Source organism: Pristiophorus japonicus, chromosome 15 (genome assembly GCF_044704955.1).
Source record: "Pristiophorus japonicus isolate sPriJap1 chromosome 15, sPriJap1.hap1, whole genome shotgun sequence".
Lineage (NCBI taxonomy): Eukaryota > Metazoa > Chordata > Chondrichthyes > Pristiophoridae > Pristiophorus > Pristiophorus japonicus.
The window spans coordinates 32,221,078-32,242,380 of NC_091991.1; the positions used below are offsets into that span (position 1 = coordinate 32,221,078).

Sequence of the window (21,303 nt, forward strand, 5' to 3'; positions counted from 1 at the left end):
AGTAGCCTCATCAGATGCCAAAGTGCCACGGATCAGGTGGCCTCTCTGCTGATTCAGACCCTGAGAAGAGATGTTCCCACAATCATTCCCATGCAAGTTGTCTGGGGCATCCAGAAATGGTTGGTGGCATCTAGGCAGGTGCAAGGCTAGGCTGGCTCCTGATTACTCTGGCATGCCCTCGTTCATGCAGGACCATGTAAAGCATAACCTGCTGGGATTGGGCTGCTTCTGAAGAACTTTCCAGCAGAATGCATATTGAGCCACTCGAGTCTCATCATCATACCACTGCCTTTGGGAAGAGAAGCCTCCATCAGCGCAGCATTTATCAAAGTAGAGTTGTTGCTCCTTCTGCAGACAGGGTGATCTGGTTGCCAGCAGCAAAATGCAGAATGCCACTTGGGCAGCCTGACCTGCTTGGCAACCCTATGCAGTCCATCCTTTACCTTCGAACAGATCAGCTCAGAAGATCCTTATTGGGCAATCAATTCAATCTATTAAAGGAAGTACAAGGTAAATAATAAATCAACAAAGGCTCATGAATGTCTAAGTCGCAGCATTAAATTAAAAATACAAGAAGAAAGAACTATTTACTTGTAAAATTGACAGGCCTTTTAAATGTTTTCCTACAGGCAGGTTTGCCTAAGGCCTGCTTCCTGCCAAGTATCCATGGGCATTTGGAAATTCGGCGTCCAGTATGCCTGTGGGCTATAAAATGGACCCATCCCCGCCCCACTTGTCTCAGACAGGTTTGCACCACAAACCACCCCACCTCTGGAAAATTGGGTGGCCCCTGAAGCCAGCACTAAGTTGCCTGAACCAAATCCCACTGAATTTCCTGACTGCTAGAGTCCCATTTTCAGTTTAAAAAAAATGTATTGTGGGCCTTGTTGGTAAGGCCAGCATTTATTGCCCATCCCTAATTGTCCTTGAGAAGGTGGTGGTGAGATGCCTTTTTGAACTGCTGCAGTCCTGTGGTGAAGTTACTCCCACAGTGCTGACTTTTTCACTGTGGTTTGGTACAACTGAGCAGCTTACTAGGTCATTTTAGAGGGCAGTTAAGAGTCAACCACATTGCTCCGGGTCTGGAGTCACATGTGGCCAGATTGGGTAAGGAAGGCAGGTTTCCTTCCCTATTAGAGAAAGCTACCATAAAGGCTAGTTTGGGAATATTTGTTATAAACACATAGAGAAGGTTGTTGGGAGGCGACAGTCGGAGGAGGCGGGAGTCCGGGGAGATCGAGGAGGCCTATAAAAGGCCCAACGTCGTTGGAGAGGCGGGAGTTCGGAGTAGCGTGTGTCCGGGGAGTTGGAGGAGGCCTATAAAAGGCCCAACGCCGTCGGAGAGGTGGGAGTTCGGAGCAGCGCGTGTCCGGGGAGTTGGAGGAGGCCTATAAAAGGCCCAACGCCGTCGGAGAGGTGGGAGTTCGGAGCAGCGCGTGTCCGGGGAGTTGGAGGAGGCCTATAAAAGGCCCAACGCCGTCGGAGAGGTGGGAGTTCGGAGCAGCGCGAGTCCGGGGAGTGGGCGGAGGTCTATAAAAGGCCCAACGTCGTCGGAGAGGCAGGAGTTTGGAGCAGCGCGAGTCCGGGGAGTCGGTGGAGGCCACCTGGTGCAGCTGTAGCAGGGGCAGAAGGTAAACAAAGAAGTAGAAAAAAATCGAAAGATGACGTCACAGCCAAGGGGCTAAGTGATTGGCTGGTGATTGGTGAGTAGTTTTTCTTTTTCTTTTCCCTATCAGTGATATAATTGTTGTTGCCAAATTAAGTTAATCTAAGTTAATCTAAGGGTTAAGTCATGGCAGGAGAGCTCGGACACGTGTCATGCTCCTCCTGCGCTATGTGGGAAGTCAGGGAAGCTTCCAGTGTCCCTGACGACTATATGTGCGGGAAGTGTATCCTGCTGCAGATCTTGACAGACCGCATTGCGGCACTGGAGCTGTGGGTGGATTCACTCTGGAGCATGCACGATGCTGAGGATGCCGTGAAAAGCACGTTTAGTGAGTTGATCATATCTCAGGTAAAGGTTACACAGACAGATAGGGAATGGGAGACCAACAGGAAGAGCAGTGGAAGGAAGGTAGTGTGGAGGTCCCCTGCGGTCATCCCCCTCCAAAACAGATACACCGCTTTGGGTATTGTTGGGGGGATGTCTCATCAGGGCAGCAGCAGCCAAGTGCATGGCACCGTGGGTGCTTTGCTGCAAAGGAGGGCAGGAAAAAGCGTGGGAGAGCTCTCGTGGTAGGGGATTCTATTGTAAGGGGAATAGATAGACGTTTCTGCAGCTGCAATCGAGACTCCAGGATGGTATGTTGCCTCCCTGGTGCAAGGGTCAAGGATGTCTCGGAACGGTTGCAGGACATTTTGAAGGGGGAGGGTGAACAGCCAGTTGTCGTGGTGCATATAGGTACCACCGACATAGGTAAAAAACGGGATGAGGTCCTACAAGCTGAATTTAGGGAGTTAGAAGTTAAATTAAAAAGTAGGAACTCAAAGATAGTAATCTCAGGATTGCTACCAGTGCCACGTGCTAGTCAGAGTAGGAATCGCAGGATAGCTCAGATAAATACGTGGCTTGAGGAGTGGTGCAGAAGGGAGGGATTCAAATTCCTGGGACATTGGAACCGGTTCTGGGGGAGGTGGGACCAGTACAAACCGGATGTCCTCGGGGTAATGTTTGCTAGTGCTGTTGAAGAGGGGTTAAACTAATATGGCAGAGGGGTGGGAACCTATGCAGGGAGACAGAGGGAAGTAGAATGGAGGCAAAAGCAAAAGATAGAAAGAAGAAAAGTAAAAGTGGAGGGCAGAGAATCCCAAGGCAAAACTCAAAAAGGGCCACATTGCAGCAAAATGCTAAAAGGGCAAAGTCTGTTAAAAAGACAAGCCTGAAGGCTCTGTGCCTCAATGCGAGGAATATTCGTAATAAGGTGGACGGATTAACTGCACAGGCAGCAATTAATGAATATGATATAATTGGCATCACGGAGACATGGCTACAGGGTGACCAAGGTTGGGAACTCAACATCCAGAGGTATTCAACATTCAGGAAGGATAGACAGAAAGGAAAAGGAGGTGGGGTAGCATTGCTGGTTAAAGAGGAAAATAACGCAATAATAAGGAAGGACATTAGCTTGGATAATGTGGAATCTGTATGGGTTGAGCTGCGGAATACCAAAGGGCAGAAAATGCTAGTGGGAGTTGTGTACAGACCACCAAACAGTAGTAGTGAGGTTGGGGACAGCATCAAACAAGAAATTAGGGATGCATGCAATAAAGGTACAGCAGTTATCATGAGTGACTTTAAGCTACATATAGATTGGGCTAACCAAACTGGCAGCAATACGGTGGAGGAGGATTTCCTGAACTGTATTAGGGATGGTTTTCTGGACCAATATGCCACGGAACCAACTAGAGAGCAGGCCATCCTAGACTGGGTGATGTGTAATGAGAAAGGACGAATTAGCAATCTTGTTGTGCGAGGCTCCTTGGGGAAGAGTGACCATAATATGGTAGAATTCTTTATTAAGATGGAGAGTGACACAGTTAATTCAGAGACTAGGGTCCTGAACTTATGGAAAGGTAACTTCGATGGTATGAGATGTGAATTGACTAGAATAGACTGGCAAATGATACTTAAGGGGTTGACGGTGGATAGGCAATGGCAAACATTTAAAGATCACATGGATGAACTTCAACAATTGTACATCCCTGTCTGGAGTAAAAATAAAACTGGGAAGGTGGCTCAACCGTGGCTAACAAGGGAAATTAAGGATAGTGTTAAATCCAAGGAAGAGGCATATAAATTGGGCAGAAAAAGCAGCAAACTTGAGGACTGGGAGAAATTTAGAATTCAGCAAAGAGGAGGACAAAGGGTTTAATTAGGAAGGGGAAAATAGAGTATGAGAGGAAGCTTACCGGGAACATAAAAACTGACTGCAAAAGCTTCTATAGATATGTGAAGAGAAAAAGATTAGTGAAGACCAATGTAGGTCCTTTGCAGTCAGAATCAGGTGAATTTATAACGGGGAACAAAGAAATGGCAGACCAATTGAACAAATACTTTGGATCTGTCTTCACTAAGGAAGACACACATAACCTTCCGGAAACACTACGGGTTCGAGGGTCTAGCGAAAAGGAGGAGCTGAAGGAAATCATTATTAGGCGGGAAATTGCGTTAGGGAAATTGATGGGATTGAAGGCCGATAAATCCCCGGGACCTGATAGTCTGCATCCCAGAGTACTTAGGGAAATGGCCCTAGAAATAGTGGATGCATTGGTGATCATTTTCCAACAGTCTATCGACTCTGGATCAGTTCCTATGGACTGGAGGGTAGCTAATGTAACACTACTTTTTAAAAAGGAGGGAGAGTGAAAACGGGTAATTATAGACCGGTTAGCCTGACATCAGTAGTGGGGAAAATGTTGGAATCAGTTATTAAAAATGAAATAACAGCGCATTCGGAAAGCAGTGACAGGATCGGTCCAAGTCAGCATGGATTTATGAAAGGGAAATCATGCTTGACAAATCTTCTGGAATTTTTTGAGGATGTAACTAGTAGAGTGAACAAGGGAGAACCAGTGGATGTAGTTTATTTGGACTTTCAAAAGGCTTTTGACAAGATCCCACACAAAAGATTGGTGTGCAAAATTAAAGCACGTGGTATTGGGGGTAATGTACTGATGTGGATAGAGAACTGGTTGGCAGACAGGAAGCTGAGAGTTGGGATAAACGGGTCCTTTTCAGAATGTCAGGCAGTGACTAGTGGGGTGCCGCAGGGCTCAGTGCTAGGACCCCAGCTATTTACAATATACATTAATGATTTGGATGAAGAAATTGAGTGTAATATCTCCACGTTTGCAGATGACACTAAACTGGGTGGCGGTGTGAGCTGTGAGGAGGACGCTAAGAAGCTGCAGAGTGACTTGGACAGGTTAGGTGAATGGGCAAATGCATGGCAGATGCAGTATAATGTGGATAAATGTGAGGTTATCCACTTTGGGGGCAAAAACGCAAAGGCAGGATATTATCTGAATGGCAGCAGATTAGGAAAAGGGGAGATGCAATGAGACCTAGGTGTCATGGTACATCAGTCATTGAAAGTTGGCATGCAGGTACAGCAGGCGGTGAAGAAGGCAAATGGTGTGTTGGCTTTCCCAGCTAGGGGATTTAAGTATAGGAGTAGGGAGGTCTTACTGCAGTTGTACAGGGCCTTGGTGAGGCCTCACCCGGACTATTGTGTTCAGTTTTGGTCCCCTAATCTGAGGAAGGACGTTCTTGCTATTGAGAGAGTGCAACGAAGGTTCACCAGACTGGTTCACTGGACTGACATATGAGGAGAGACTGGATCGACTGGGCCTTTATTTACTGGAGTTTAGAAGGATGAGTGGGGATCTCATAGAAACATATACAATTCTGACGGGACTGGACAGGTTTGATGCAGAATGTTCCCAATGTTGGGGACACAATCTAAGGATAAGGGGTAAGCCATTTAGGACTGAGATGAGAGAAACTTCTTCGCTCAGAGAGTTGTTAACCTGTGGAATTCTCTACTGCAGAGAGTTTTTGATGCCAGTTCATTGGATATATTCAAGAAGGAGTTAGATATGGCCCTTACAGGGATCAAGGGGTATGGAGAGAAAGCAGGAAAGGGGTACTGAGGTGGATGATCAGCCATGATCTTATTGAATGGTGGTGCAGGCTCTAAGTACTGATTGGCCTACTCCTGCACCTATTTTCTATGTTTCTATGTTTCTATGTCCACAGGGACACATTTAAAAAAGGCAAGTATCGCTCCAGGATGGGGTTTTACAACAATCTGGTAGTTTCATGGTCACCATTACTGATACTAGCTTTTTAATTCCAGATTTAAAAAAATTAATTGAACTCAGATCCCCAGCTGCCATGGTGGTATTTTGAATTCACATCCCCGGATTATTAGTCCAGGCCTCTGGATTACTCGTCCAGTAACATAACCACTATACTACCTTACCCCTGTAGAAATTTGATGGTGAGGAGATGGAAATAGCCCCATTGAGGGTTGACTATTTTTTGAAGACTTGAACACATATGCACACTTCATGGTATTCTGCAAAATGTTATTGCTTTCATAAAGCAATATTCCTCTCAAGCAGCAAAATTTGAATTAATATAAGAACAGAAGAAATAGAAGCCTTTTGCCCCTCGAGCCTGCTCTGCCATTCAATAAAATCATGACCGATCTTCTATCTCAACACCAATTTTCCTCCCTATCCCCATGTCCCTTAATTCCCTTAGTATCCAATAAACTGTTTTATGTTGAATCCCCCAGAAACATAATGGATGATTTTCACCTTCACTAATTAAGTGGTGAACTAACAGAGTGAATTGCCTGCTCGTCATAGAACCTGCCCGATTTTAACTTCCATTGCGGGTCTATAATGGTGCATGCTCTCCTGGTCAAACTCTTACCTTCTACCCTCAATAATCTTCAGCTCATCCAGAACTCTGATGCCTGTATCTTAATCTGCACCAAGTCCTGCTCTCCCATTACTCCCATGGGCCCTGGTCCAATAACAGCTCAATTTAAAAATTCTCATCCTCATGTTCAAATCCATCAATGGCCTTTCTCTGTAACCTCCTACAACCCTCCAAGAACTCTGCATTCCTCCAATTCTGGCCACTTGTGCATCCCTCACTACTTTCACCCCACCATTGGTGGCCTTGTCTTTAGCCGTATAGGTCCTAAGCTCTGGAATTTCCTCCCTAATCCTCTCCCTCTCTTCACCTCTCTCTCTTCCTTTAAAGACCCTCTTTAAAACCTACCTCTTTAACCAATCTTTTAGTCGCCCATCCTAATATCTTCTTTGGCTTGGTGCCAATTTTTATCTGACCACACTCCTGTGAGGTGCCGAGGGATATTTTCCGTGGTTAATACAAATTAATTACAAATCCTCTTGTTGTGTTCCTAACACAGGTGAGACTGCTCACAGGGAGGTTAAAGTAACAGTGACCTCAGCCTTTATTAAGACACTCCAGAGTAAGTAACAGGCCTTAGGGGCCGGCTTATATACAATGCTCCCAAGGGATGCTGGGATCCCTTGGGACTTCAGGGGATGCGCTCCCTGGTTGCGGAACATGGGAGTGCATGCTTTCCAGATACACAACATCACTCCCCCCCCCCCCCCAAAGTCAAAGTGAAAACTATTTACAAGGTGAGGCGGTCGGGAGCCTTTCTTTCCCTGGTGGACCGCCTCGGTACAAATGTCTGTTCTGGTGTGTTGGCTGTGCCCTTGCTGGGCTGGCGTGTTGTTGGCCCTGCAGGGCTGCTGGGTGAGCCTGGCCTTGCTGGGCTGTTGGGCGTGATGGGTTCGATTTCCTGGTCCGGCGTGGTGTCGTTGATCCTTTGGGTGTGTGTTGTGGGCTCGAAAAAGGTGGTGTCTGCTGTGGGTTTTTCAGGGCAGTCTGTGAATCGCAGCGTTGTTTGGTCCAGGTGCTTTCTGCAAATTTGTCCATTGTCTAGTTTGACTACAAACACCCTACTCCCTTCTTTAGCTATCACCGTGCCCGCGATCCATTTGGGACCATGTCCATAGTTTAGCACATACACAGGGTCATTCATATCAATTTCCCATGACACAGTGGTGCGACCATCGTTTACATTTTGTTGCTGCCGCCTGCTCTCTACCTGATCATGCAGGTTGGGGTGAACCAGCGAGAGTCTGGTTTTAAGTGTCCTTTTCATGAGTAGCTCAGCTGGGGGCACCCCTGTGAGCGAGTGGGGTCTTGTGCGGTAGCTGAGCAGTACTCAGGACAGGCGGGTTTGGAGTGAGCCTTCTGTGACTTGTTTAATGCTCTGTTTGATTGTTTGTACTGCCCGCTCTGCCTGCCCATTGGAGGCTGGTTTAAACAGGGTTGAGGTGACATGTTTGATTCCATTGCGGGTCATGAATTCTTTAAATTTGGCACTGGTGAAACGTGGTCCATTGTCACTGACCAGTATGTCAGGCAGGCCGTGGGTGGCAAATATGGCCCTCAGGTTTTCAATGGTGGCAGTGGCGGTGCTTCCCGACATTATTTCACATTCAATCCATTTTGAAAAAGCATCCACCACCACCAGGAACATTTTACCGAGAAACGGGCCCGCATAGTAGACATGGATCCTCGACCATGGTCTGCAGGGCCAGGACCACCACAAACTTAGTGGTGCCTTTTTGGGCACGTTGCTCAATTGAACACACACGCTGCATTGCCGTACACAGGACTCTAAGTCAGAGTCGATACCGGGCCACCACACGTGGGATCTGGCTATCGCTTTCATCATTACTATACCCGGGTCAGGCAGTCTGCCTGAATGGACAGCTCGTCCTTTCGCCGCTGGAACGGCTTGATTAGCTCTTGCATTTCAACGGGGATGCTGACTCAGCTCCCATGCAGTACACAGTTTTTTACTAGGGACAGCAGAGGATCTTGGCTGGTTCAAGTCCTAATCTGGTAGGCCGTGACAGGTGATTTATCATTTTCAAACGCTTCCATGACCATCAACAAATCTGCGGGCTGCGCCACCATCACCAAGTTTGCAGGCTGCGCCATTTCCACCCCCGTGGTGGGCAATGGTAGCTGACTGAGAGCATCCGCACAGTTCTTAGTGCCTGGCCTGTGGTGGATGGTATAGTTATATGCTGATAGCACGAGTGCCCACCTTTGTATGCGGGCTGAGGCATTAGTATTTATCCCGTTGTTTTCAGCGAACAGGGATCTGAGGGGCTTGGGATCGGTTTCCAGCTCAAATTTGAGGCCAAACAGGTACTGATACATTTTCTTTACCCCGAACACACATGCTAATGCCTCTTTCTCAATCATGCTGTAGGTCCTCTCGGCCTTAGAGAAGCTCCTGGAAGCATAGGCGACAGGTTGCAACTTCCCCGCAACGTTAGCTTGTTGTAATACACACCCGACTCCGTACGATGACGCATCACATGCTAGCACGAGTCTTTTACACGGTTTATACAATACAAGCAGCTTGTTGGAGCATAAAATGTTTCTGGCTTTCTCAAAAGCAATTACTTGTTTTTTTCCCCATACCCAGTTCTCACCCTTACGTAATAACACATGTAGGGGCACTAAGAGGGTGCTCAACACCGATAGGAAGTTACCAAAATAGTTGAGGTGTCCCAGGAACGACCACAGCTCCGTGCCGATCTGTGGCCTGGGCGCGTTCCTGATAGCCTCTGTCTTGGCATCTGTGGGCCGAATGCCGTCCGCCGCGATCTTATTCCCCAAAACCTCCACTTCTGTTGCCATGAAGACGCATTTCGACCTCTTCAGCCGTAGCCCTACTCGATCCAGTCGCTGGAGGATCTCTTCCAGGTTTTGTAGGTGCTCGACGGTGTCCCGACCCGTGACCAATATGTCGTCCTGAAAAATCACCATGCATGGTACCGACTTGAGTAGGCTCTTCATGTTTTTCTGGAAGATCGCTGCAGCCGACCAAATTCGAAACGGGCATCTGTTGTAGATGAACAGTCCCTTGTGCGTGTTGATGCAGGTGAGGCCCTTCGAAGACTCCTCCAGATCCTGCGTCATATAGGCCGAAGTCGAGCTTGGTGAACGTCTTGCCCCCTGCCAGCGTCGCAAATAGGTCGTCTGCCTTAGGTAGCGGATATTGGTCCTGTAGCGAGAAACGATTAATAGTTACTTTATAATCGCCACAAATCCTGACCGTGCCATCACTTTTGAGTACTGGAATAATCGGGCTGGCCCACTCACTGAATTCCACTGGGGAGATGATGCCCTCGCGTTGCAGCCTGTCCAGCTTGATTTCCACTCTCTCCCTCATCATGTGAGGTACCGCTCGCGCCTTGTGGTGAATGGGTCGTGCCTCTGGGACCAAGTGGATCCGCACCTTCACCCCGGTAAGGTTTCCAATGCCTGGCTTAAAAAGGGAATGAAATTTGTTAAGAACCTGGGTACATGAGGCCTCATCGACATGTGATAGCGCTCGGATGTCATCCCAGTTCCAGCGGATTTTGCCCAGCCAGCTCCTTCCAAGCAGTGTGGGGCCATCGCCCGGGACAATCCAGAGTGGCAGTTCGTGCACCGTGCCCTCGTAGGTGACCTTGACCATGGCGCTGCCCAGGACAGTGATAAGCTCTTTGGTGTACGTTCTCAGTTTTGTGTGGATGGGGCTCAGGGCTGGTCTGAGTGCCTTGTTGCACCAGTGTCTCTCAAACATCTTTTTACTCATGATGGATTGGCTAGCGCCAGTGTCCAGTTCCATGGCTTTGGGTAAGCCATTCAATTTTATGTTTAACATTATAGGGACATTTCGTCGAAAATGTGTGCACCCCGTGTACTTCAGCATCTGCCTCCTCTCTCTCAGGCTCGAAATTGCTTTGATCCACCATGGATTGATCTTCCTCTGCTACATGGTGGCTAGCAGGTTTTGCAGAATTACCTTGCATTCATCCTTTGTTGCGGACTCTGAGTCATCTGGGTCACCTGCGGTCTGCTGGCAGTTGCAGACTTGTGGTTTCTGCCCTGTACATTTCTGCTCACAAACACAGTTCCAGTTAATTTATGAACATTGCTAGCACTTGTGTGCTGAGAGATTTGTTTAGTGTTATTACTGGTGGACATAAACGCCTGTGCTATTGCAATGGCCTTACTGAGGGTCGGTGTCTCTACAATCAAAAGTTTTCATAGGATGGTCTCGTGACCAATGCCCAGTATAAAAAAAGTCTCTGAGCATTTTCTCCAGGTAGCCATCAAACTCACATTGTCCTGCAACTCGCCTTAGCTCGGCGACATAGCTCACCACTTCTTGACCTTCAGACCGCTGGTACCTATAGAACCGATACCGCGCTATCAGCGCGCTCTCCCTCGGGTTAAGATGCTCCCGAACCAGTGTACACAGCTCCTCATACGACTTATCTGTGGGTTTCACCGGAGCCAGAAGATTCTTCATGAGGCTGTAGGTCGGTGCCCCGCAGACCGTGAGGAGGACCGCTCTCCTTTTTGCAGCGCTTCCTTCTCCGTCCAGCTCGTTGGCTACAAAGCACTGGTCTAGCCATTCGACATAGGCTTCACCTTCCGAGAACTTCTCCAGGATGCCTACAGCTTGCTGCATCTTTTGCGTTGGATTCGTGTACTCGTCGCCAGTTGTTGTGTTCCTAACACAGATGAGACTGCACACAGGGAGGTTAAAGTAACAGTGACCTCAGTCTTTATTAAGACACCCCAGAGTGAGTAACAGGCCTTAGGGGCCGGCTTATATACAGTGCTCCCAAGGGATGCTGGGATCCCTTGGGACTTAAGGGAATGCGCTCCCTGGTGGCGGAACATGGGAGTGCATGCTTTACAGATACACAACACCTCTAACAATACAAATTATTGTTGTTCTGTAGTTCCTTGTCTGTTTCATTGGACTTCATTGCCCTGCATTGTCAATTTGATATCATTTGCAAATTTGAGAAATGTCCAATGGAGTAATTCATAATACATTACGTCACTGCGTCTTTCAGTACAAATAGTTCAATTCAAAACTGTCAAAAAAATGCAGTGGTTTAAATATAATACATGCAGTACCTGCTGTAATGCAGATTTATGTTGGTAGCCAAGGTGGTATGGTTTTGAACTGAGCTTTCCAGGCCCTGAGGCTTTTTGAGAACTCTCCAATGAGATGGCAATATATACATTCACATTCACCGTTAGTTATAGCCCTTTATGAAATGTTTAAATGAACTCAGTTGCAGAAACTGCAACCTAAGTTCATTTCACAGTGATCAATTTAGACTGTTATTTAAAGTTTTTGCAGTTTGAGATTTATTGCGCACCCCTTTGCAAATTGGCATCAGCGCATTTCCTGACAATAAAAGGGGGCATTATCACCCTTTGGGGAAAACTCGGTGCTTTGGTCAGACTTGAGGTTCTGCAGGAACCGTTTGTTTTTTACCCGAAATTTCCGAAGGGAGGAAAATGTACCGTGATAATTTGCTGCTCGGAAAAATTACGCCTAAGTTGCCTTTTTATTTCCTGGAGCAATACTTACCTTTTTTAAATGTGACACGTTCCCTGTGGACCTGCTCTATGTGTTTATAACAAATATTCCCAAACTAGCCTACATGGTGGCGTTTTCTAATACTGTCTGACTCGATCGGAGAATGTGAGAGTATTGGCAGCCCTGAAACTATCTGAGATGTGCCTGCAGTGTTGGTCTCCTGTGTTTTGGAGAGGAGTCTGTTTTAATTGCCCTGGTGTATTTTGTTCTATTCTCGCAATACGTTCGCCGGCACTGACAGCAGAGAGGAAGGTGCGGTAGGTTTGTGGCCATGCTGTGTAAAGGTGGGCGGTTACAGTGGTTGCAGAGAAAGGACCGTGTTACTACTGCTGCACTGCAGATATCTCTGGACAAGGGCGAACCTTACAGGCGTCAGTGAAGAGCAAGCATCGTCTAATGTTTGTGCGATCGTTAGTTTGCATTTGCGGGTAGATGCACAGCCGATTTAATAATATGTCTCGAAATATGCAATCAACAAAAACATATCCAAAAAGGACAATGTAATGGGATTCGGCGTCTACCTGAACAGTCTACACAAACCGAAGCTCCTCCGTTTCTAGGGAATAAGATTCCGAGGTTGGTTTGAACCAGGATCCGGAATGAAAAAGGGTAAACACGCCTTGGCTTCAGGCAAACGCGCTGGCAAGTGTCTGAAAAGGCAAAACACGGCCGGCATGACCAACATTATCAGCAGTGTCCTGAAGAAGAGGAGCTGCATTGCGAGGACCGCCCCGCGGCTGCTCTGCACACTGGAACCAGGTGAAGGCTGTAAAAAAAACCGGATAAAACCGCGACCCGTGAGGAGTGCGCTGTGTGTGTGTATGTTCCATTGTCCCAATGTGTTGGGCAGCTTCCCGGCGCCGCGGAACGCCATGGTTGTGATGGCGAACCTACGGGCAGCAGCAAAACCTATTGTTCAGCTTTTACAAAATCACCCTTTGCATTTGGCAAGGCCAATGAGCAGATTTGAGAGGGGGTTGACCATATTTGCAGAGCCCGAATTGAGATCAAACGATTTGCACGATTCCTGAGCGAGATGGGGCGCAGGCGGGAGGTGGGGGTTGTGCTGACAGTGTAAGCCCCGGGAGTGGGAGTATGTGCGTGTTGAGCCGATTAGGTTTCAGGAGCGAGGTATTGGCGGCCAAAGGCAGCCCCTGTAGCCGCGGTGGGGAATCGGGCCGGAAGAAGCTAGCTGCAATGGACGCAGGTATGGCGCGGAGAGCATGCAGTGAACGGGGAGGGCAGGCAGTGAGCTGGGAGGGCAGGCGGTGAGCTGGGAGAGCAGCAGTGAGCTATGAGGGCAGGCGGTGAGCTGCGAGGGTAGGCGGTGAGCTGGGAGGGCAGGCAGTGAGTCAGTGAGCTGGGAGGGCAGGCAGTGAGCGGGGAGAGCAGTGAGCGGGAAGGGCAGGCAGTGAGTCAGTGAGCGGGGAGGGCAGGCGGTGAGCTGGGAGAGCAGCAGTGAGCTATGAGGGCAGGCGGTGAGCTGCGAGGGTAGGCAGTGAGCTGGGAGGGCAGGCGGTGAGCTGGGAGGGCAGGCAGTGAGCGGGGAGAGCAGTGAGCTGGGAGGGCAGGCAGTGAGCGGGAAGGGCAGGCAGTGAGCGGGGAGGGCAGGCAGTGAGCTGGGAGGGCAGGCAGTGAGCGGGAAGGGCAGGCAGTGAGTCAGTGAGCTGGGAGGGCAGGCAGTGAGCGGGGAGGGCAGGCGGTGAGTCAGTGAGCTGGGAGGGCAGGCAGTGAGCTGGGAGAGCGGTGAGCTGGGAGAGCAGTGAGCTATGAGGGCAGGCGGTGAGCTGGGAGAGCAGGCGGTGAGCGTGGAGGGCAGGCAGTGAGCTGGGAGGGCGGTGTGTGCAGCTGGGGCTGAGATGGCCGTGGGGGCAGAACGATGGTGGAAAGGCGAGTTTCCAGTGTCAGACACGCACGATCGCCAGCACCAACACAGCGCCTCGATTGCATTTGCAATAGAAACGATGACAGCACCGCTCTCAATAATAGCCACGTAGTGCGTGCGAGAATATAGCTGGCCCAACACAACTCGTCCTCCTGGGGCCTGCCGTAATGACGAGTAGCCTATTTGTTACACATAAGTCAAACCATGCGAAAGCAGCGCCGCTTCAATGCTCGCCTCCAGAATATTCAGCACCCGTGTTTTAGTGGACAGCGCAAATGGGTTTCGGGGTAACGGCGCAAAGTTCTGGAAACGATAAAAAAAATCATCCGACTTCCGGATCCCAGACTCTGAAGCCACAGACCGACTGAAGGCAATTCCCCCTGTATCGTGTCAGCGCCTCACATTACTCAAAAACCCTCTGACGGTGCACAGCCTGTAGACAGCAAAACACAGGAGTCCTCTGCCAAGTGGCGCCATACATTCCGAGAATTTTTAAAATTCGATCATGGGATGTGGACGCCGCTGGTAAGGCCAGCATTTATTGCCCATCCCTAATTGCCCTTGAGGCAATACCGAGCCAATACCATTATTTGGCAATAACTGGTGGAAGATGCAGTTGTTAATGTCTTTTATTGCAGGGCAACGGTCCCAATGGTTTAGCTAACAGATTATTGTGGAACTAACCTCATTTTCCTCATGCAGGAGCTATACATGTTTTGTGTATTTGTAAATTTAATCTCTTTCTCACATTAATATTGTCTTTTATCCCCATTTAGGAGTTGATACCAAGCTGAAATTCACAATCGAACCATCTGTGAGCAAACATGGGTTTCAGCAGGTAGGTCTTTGATCAGTTTTGACATTTCTGGGACAGTTGCAAAATACTAAACCAATGGCCGGAGTCATACCTGGCACAAAGGAAGATGATTGTTGGGGGCCAATCACCTCAACGCCAGGACATCACTGCAGGAGTTCCTCAGGGTATAATCCGAGGCCCAATTATCTGCAGTTGCTTCATCAATGGTTTTCCCTGCATCATAAGGTCAGAAGTGGGGTTGTTCACTGATGATTGAATAAAGTTCAGCTCCATTGGCTATGCATATAATGAAGCAGTTCATGCCCTCCTGCAGCAAGACCCAGACAGCATCAAGCTTGGGTGGATAAGTGGCAAGTAACATGCTACACAAATGCCAGGTAATCACCATCTCCAACAAGAGAGAGACTCCATTTGACATTCAATGGCATTCACCAGAAACTCAACTGGACCAGTCACATAAATGGCATGGTTACTAGAGTAGGTCACAGGCTGGGTATTCCACAGCAAGTGGTTCATCTCCTAATTCCCTAAAGGATGTGCTGCAGCAGGTCGCTATCACTTCTTTGGCAGCACCTTCCACACCTGCCACCTCCAGCACCTAGAGGGACAAGGGCAGCAGATACCTGGGAACACCACCTCCAAGTTCCCCTCCAAATCACATACCATCCTGACTTGGACATATATCACCATTCCTTCATCATCGCTGGTTTCAAATCCTGAAACTCTCTAATTAACAGCATTGTGAGAGCACCTTCACCACACGGACTCTAATGGTTCAAGAAGAAGGCCCACTACCACCTGCTCCAGGGCAATTAAGGATGGGCAATAAATGCCACCATTGCCAGTGACAGATCCAGAGAATGAAAAAAAATAATGTTCAAAAATAAATAAATGCATTATCAATTGCTTGAATTCCTATTGTCTGGACTACTTAACTCTTTCAGACTACAGTTCTGCTGCAGTTACTGATCTGAGACTAGTATTTGTCAGTTATATCACAGACTGGCTTCAATCTGACCTGAACCAGATGAAAATGTCACATCTGTCCTTAGCTTAAATGTTTTAATATAATCCATATTTTAACTTCTGGAGTATCTGAAGTACATCTTACAGCTGAATAGTTAACAAATTAGACTTAATCAAAATATTTTAATGTTTTGGCCCTTGCACCAGTAACAAATTCCTAACCATAGTTTAATTTTTAAATAAATATTTCAACACCTGTTCTGCATTCATGACATATTCTAAGGGATATGGCTTAAAATAAATGTTAGTTTTCTTTTTCCATTGTCATAAAAATCGTTTGAAAAATAATTTCAAGGTCTAACAGGAATATAATGCAAAGAGATAGGAAGGCATGACATGAGGTCGGTTAAATTCAGTGTTAATATTGCTGCTTCCAACAGCACAAAATGGAGCGGAAACCAAAAGATAAATTATAAAGACAACCTGTGTAGGTTGAGTATTATATATTACACAATCATTAAATTCCATATAGTCACCAAAAATAGCAGTGCACAATTTCTTCTCACTTTTTTTCTGAGAAAGCCAGAAAACAAATATGAATTATATGGAAATGCTGCTTTTTAATTTTAATTCAGTTTTCTAGTTGAAAATTAACCTTCAGTAAAAGATTTCTTAATGGCTTATTAGGTAAATGTACCACACGATGTGCTACTGAGCCAATAAACCAGGAAAGCTCTAAGTTCAGTAGTCTGTTTTGAGTTAGCAATCATCTTCCGGGACAGCAGTGGGAGTGCTGCAGTTAGCATCAGTGTTCATGGAAGAAGGAGAAAATCAGCTAGAACCTGAGCACTGTCCATTAAACTCCTGATAGAAAATAGCACATGTCAATGTTCACTAGGACCAGATTGTGCATGGCTATGATGCTCACATGGTCAAAAAGCTTGCAAGTACCCACTGGCTACATTCACACATGAAAAATGACAACTTGGAAAAAGCACTGTAGTTCTTACTAGCACGCATGGCATTATACACCAGCATAAATCGCTGCCTTCAGAAGCATAGGGGGAGAAAATTAGAAAAATAATTTGTGTATAATTGTTGTCTAATAGTTACTGTAACTTTTAATGTAAAACTTTCTTGAAATTGTTTTGCAGAATTAATTCATAGTTATTTGTTTTTAGTGGTATGATGCTCTGAAAGCCGTTGCTAGGTTACCAACGGGAATTCCAAAGGACTGGAGGAAAAGGGTAAGTGGTTGTCAATTGTAGAGACTATTTCTATGTGGCTTTTACATCTGTCTTTGTTAATAACAAATTATTTGTACATAATCATATTCACCATCAAAGCTCTATTACAAAGTAATTTACACAAACTGTTTAAAGGACTATTAAAACTTTGTGGAAGATTACATATATCAGTTACTGTAGATAGAATTATAATGAGCAATATTCTCTTGCATATATTCTTCAAATTTTGGTAGAAAATTCTTATGTATTTTGTAACTTGCAAAGATGAGCATGCACAGATGGTATTTAATGAAGATCTGTGGGATACAATTTTATTCCAGAGTTTATAAATGATGAGTAATACAATTACAAATGAGCTCTCAGTGCCGACTGGAATATAAATTATATCCCATAGCTTTTCATGTGCTCGATTCATACCATGGGCTAGCTAAATAATTCAAATTATTAATATTTGACACGTTAATTTTAAAGGTGGACTTTTTAAATTAACTCTAACTTATTTTTCTTTTGCCAAATACAGTGTCACCATCATTAAATATATTTTAAGGGGATTACATCATAGAAACATAGAAAAAGGTGCAGGAGTAAGCCATTCGGTCCTTCAAGCCTGCACCACCATTCAATAAGATCATGGTTGATCATTCACCTCAGTACCCCTTTCCTGCTTTCTCACCATACATAAGAACATAAGAACATAAGAAGTAGGAACAGGAGTCAGCCATCTAGCCCCTTGAGCCTGCTCCGCCATTCAATAAGATCATGGCTGATCTGCTCGTGGACTCAGCTCCACTTACCCGCCCTCTTCCCGTAACCCTTAATTCCCTTATTGGTTAAAAATCTATCTATCTTTGACTTGAAAACATTCAATGAGCTAGCCTCAACTGCTTCCTTGGGCAGAGAATTCCACAGATTCACAACCCTCTGGGAGAAGAAATTCTTTCTCAACTCGGTTTTAAATTGACTCCTCCGTATTTTGAGGCTGTGCCCCCTAGTTCTAGTCTCCCCTACCAATGGAAACAACCTCTCTGCCTCTATCTTGTCTATCCCTTTCATGATTTTAAATGTTTCTATAAGATCACCCCTCATCCTTCTGAACTCCAACGAGTAAAGACCCAGTCTACTCAATCTATCATCATAAGGTAACCCCTCATCTCCGGAATCAGCCTCGTGAATCGTCTCTGTACCCCCTCCAAGGCTAGTATATCCTTCCTTAAGTAAGGTGACCAAAACTACACGCAGTACTCCAGGTATGGCCTTACCAATACCTTATACAGTTGCAGCAGGACCTCCCTGCTTTTATACTCCCATCGCTCTCGCAATGAAGGCCAACATTCCATTTGCCTTCCTGATTACCTGCTGCACCTGCAAACTAACTTTTTGGGATACTCTAAAAGAGTTTCATGCACAAGGACCCCCAGGTCCCTCTGCACCGCAGCATGTTGTAATTTCTCCCCATTCAAATAATATTCCCTTTTACTGCTTTTTTCCCCCAAGGTGGATGACCTCACATTTTCCGACATTTTTTCCATCTGCTAAACCTTAGCTATTCGCTTAACCTATCTAAATCTCTTTGCAGCCTCTCTGTGTCCTCTACACAACCCGCTTTCCCACTAATCTTTGTGTCATCTGTAAATTTTGTTGCACTACACTCTGTCCCCTCTTCCAGGTCATCTATGTATATTGTAAACAGTTGTGGTCCCAGCACCGATCCCTGTGGCACACTACTAACCACCAATTTCCAACCCGAAAAGGACCCATTTATCCCGACTCTCTGCTTTCTGTTAGCCAGCCAATTCTCGATCCATGCTAATACATTTCCTCTGACTTCGTGTACCTTTATCTTCTGCAGTAACCTTTTGTGTGGCATCTTATCGAATGCCTTTTGGAAATCTAAATACACCACATCCATCGGTACACCTCTATCCACCATGCTCGTTATATCCTCAAAGAATTACAGTAAATTAGTTAAACATGATTTCCCCTTCATGAATCCATGTTGCGTCTGCTTGATTGCACTATTCCTATCTAGATGTCCCGCTATTGCTTCCTTAATGATAGCTTCAAGCATTTTCCCCACTACAGATGTTAAATTAACCGGCCTATAGTTACCTGCCTTTTGCCTGCCCCCTTTTTTAAACAGAGGCGTTACATTAGCTGCTTTCCAATCCGCTGGTACCTCCCCAGAGTCCAGAGAATTTTGGTAGATTATAACAAATGCATCTGCTATAACTTCCGCCATCTCTTTTAATACCCTGGGATACATTTTATCAGGACCAGGGGACTTGTCTATCTTGAGTCCCATTAGCCTGTCCAGCACTACCTCCCTAGTGATAGTGATTGTCTCAAGGTCCTCCCTTCCCACATTCCCGTGACCAGCAATTTTTGGCATGGCTTTTGTGTCTTCCACTGTGAAGACCGAAGCAAAATAATTGTTTAAGGTCTCAGCCATTTCCACATTTCCCATTATTAAATCCCCCTTCTCATCTTCTAAGGGACCAACATTTATTTTAGTCAATCTCTTCCGTTTTATATATCGGTAAAAGCTTTTACTATCTGTTTTTATGTTTTGCGCAAGTTTACTTTCGTAATCTATCTTTCCTTTCTTTATTGCTTTCTTAGTCATTCTTTGCTGTCGTTTAAAATTTTCCCAATCTTCTAGTTTCCTACTAACCTTGGCCACCTTATACGCATTGGTTTTTAATTTGATACTATCCTTTATTTCCTTGGTTATCCACGGCTGGTTATCCCTTCTCTTACCGCCCTTCTTACCCCTCGATCCTTTTAGCCGTAAGGACCATATCTAACTCCCTCTTGAATACATCCAATGAACTGGCATCAACAACTCTCTGCAGCAGGGAATTCCACAGGTTAACAACTCTTTGAGTGAAAAAGTTTCTCCTCATCTCAGTCCTAAATGGCCTACCCCTTATCCTAAGATTGTGTCCCCTGGTTCTGGACTTCCCCAACATCGGGAACATTCTTCCCGCATCTAAGCTGTCCCGTCCCGTCAGAATCTTATACGTTTCTACGAGATCCCCTCTCATCCTTCTAAACTCCAGTGTATAAAGGCCCAGTTGATCCAATTTCTCCTCATACGTCAGTCCATCCATCCCTGGAATCAGTCTGGTGAACCTTTGGTGCACTCCCTCAATAGCAAGAACGTCCTTCCTCCGATTAGGAGACCAAAACTGAACACAATATTCCAGGTGAGGCTTCACCAAGGCCCTGTACAATTGCAGTAAGACCTCCCTGCTCCTATAATCAAATCCCCTAGCTATGAAGGCCAACATGCCATTTGCTTTCTTCACCGCCTGCTGTACCTGCATGTCAACTTTCAATGACTGATGAACCATGACACCCAGGTCTCGTTGCACCTCCCCTTTTACTAATCTGCCGCTAATCTGTGGATAACCTCACATTTATCCACATTATACTGCATCTGCCATGCATTTTCCCACTCACCTCACCTGTCCAAAATACCCTGCAGCCTCTTAGCATCCTCCTCACAGCTCACACCGCCACTCAGTTTAGTGTCATCTGCAAACTTGGAGATATTATATTCAATTTCTTCATCCAAATTATTAATGTATATTGTAAAGAGCTGGGGTCCCAGCACTGAGCCCTGCGGCACTCCACTAGTCACTAACTCCCATTCCGAAAAGGACCCGTTTATCCCGACTCTTTGCTTCCTGTCTGCCAACCAATTCTCTATCCACGCCAGTACATTACCCCCAATACAATGTGCTTTGATTTTGCACACCAATCTCTTATGTGGGACCTTGTCAAAGGCCTTTTGAAAGTCCAAATACACCACATCCACTGGTTCTCCCTTGTCCACTCTACTATTTACATCCTTAAAAAATTCCAGAAGATTTGTCAAGCATGATTTCCCTTTCATAAATCTATGCTGACTTGGACCGATCCTGTCACTGCTTTCCAAATGCATTGCTATTTCATCCTTAATAATTGATTCCAACATTTTCCCCACTACTGATGTCAGGCTAACTGGTCTATAATTCCCTGTTTTCTCTCTCCCTCCTTTCTTAAAAAGTGGTGTTACATTAGCTACCCTCCAGTCCATAGGAACTGATCCTGAGTTGATAGACTGTTGGAAAATGACCACCAATGCATGCACTATTTCTAGGGCCACTACCTTAAATACTCTGGGATGCAGACTATCAGACCCCGGGGATTTAGCGGCCTTCAATCCCATCAATTTCTCCCAAACAATTTCCCGCCTAATAAGGATATCCTTCAGTTCCTCCTTCTCTCTAGACCCTCGGTCCCCTAGTACATCCGGAAGGTTATTTGTGTCTTCCTTCGTGAAGACAGAACCAAAGTATTTGTTCAATTGGTCTG

The 21,303-nt window shown here is 46.2% G+C and overlaps 1 protein-coding gene across 1 annotated transcript in view; it reads left to right on the forward strand.

Annotated features, from left to right (window-relative positions):
- tbc1d30 (TBC1 domain family, member 30) overlaps positions 1 to 21,303 on the forward strand; it is a 115,140-nt gene that overhangs the window by 20,773 nt on the left and 73,064 nt on the right. The window contains exons 3-4 of the mRNA XM_070901603.1: positions 14,691 to 14,752; positions 16,879 to 16,944. Of these exons, the coding sequence (XP_070757704.1) occupies positions 14,691 to 14,752; positions 16,879 to 16,944 (128 nt within the window). The remainder of the gene's footprint in view (positions 1 to 14,690; positions 14,753 to 16,878; positions 16,945 to 21,303) is intronic.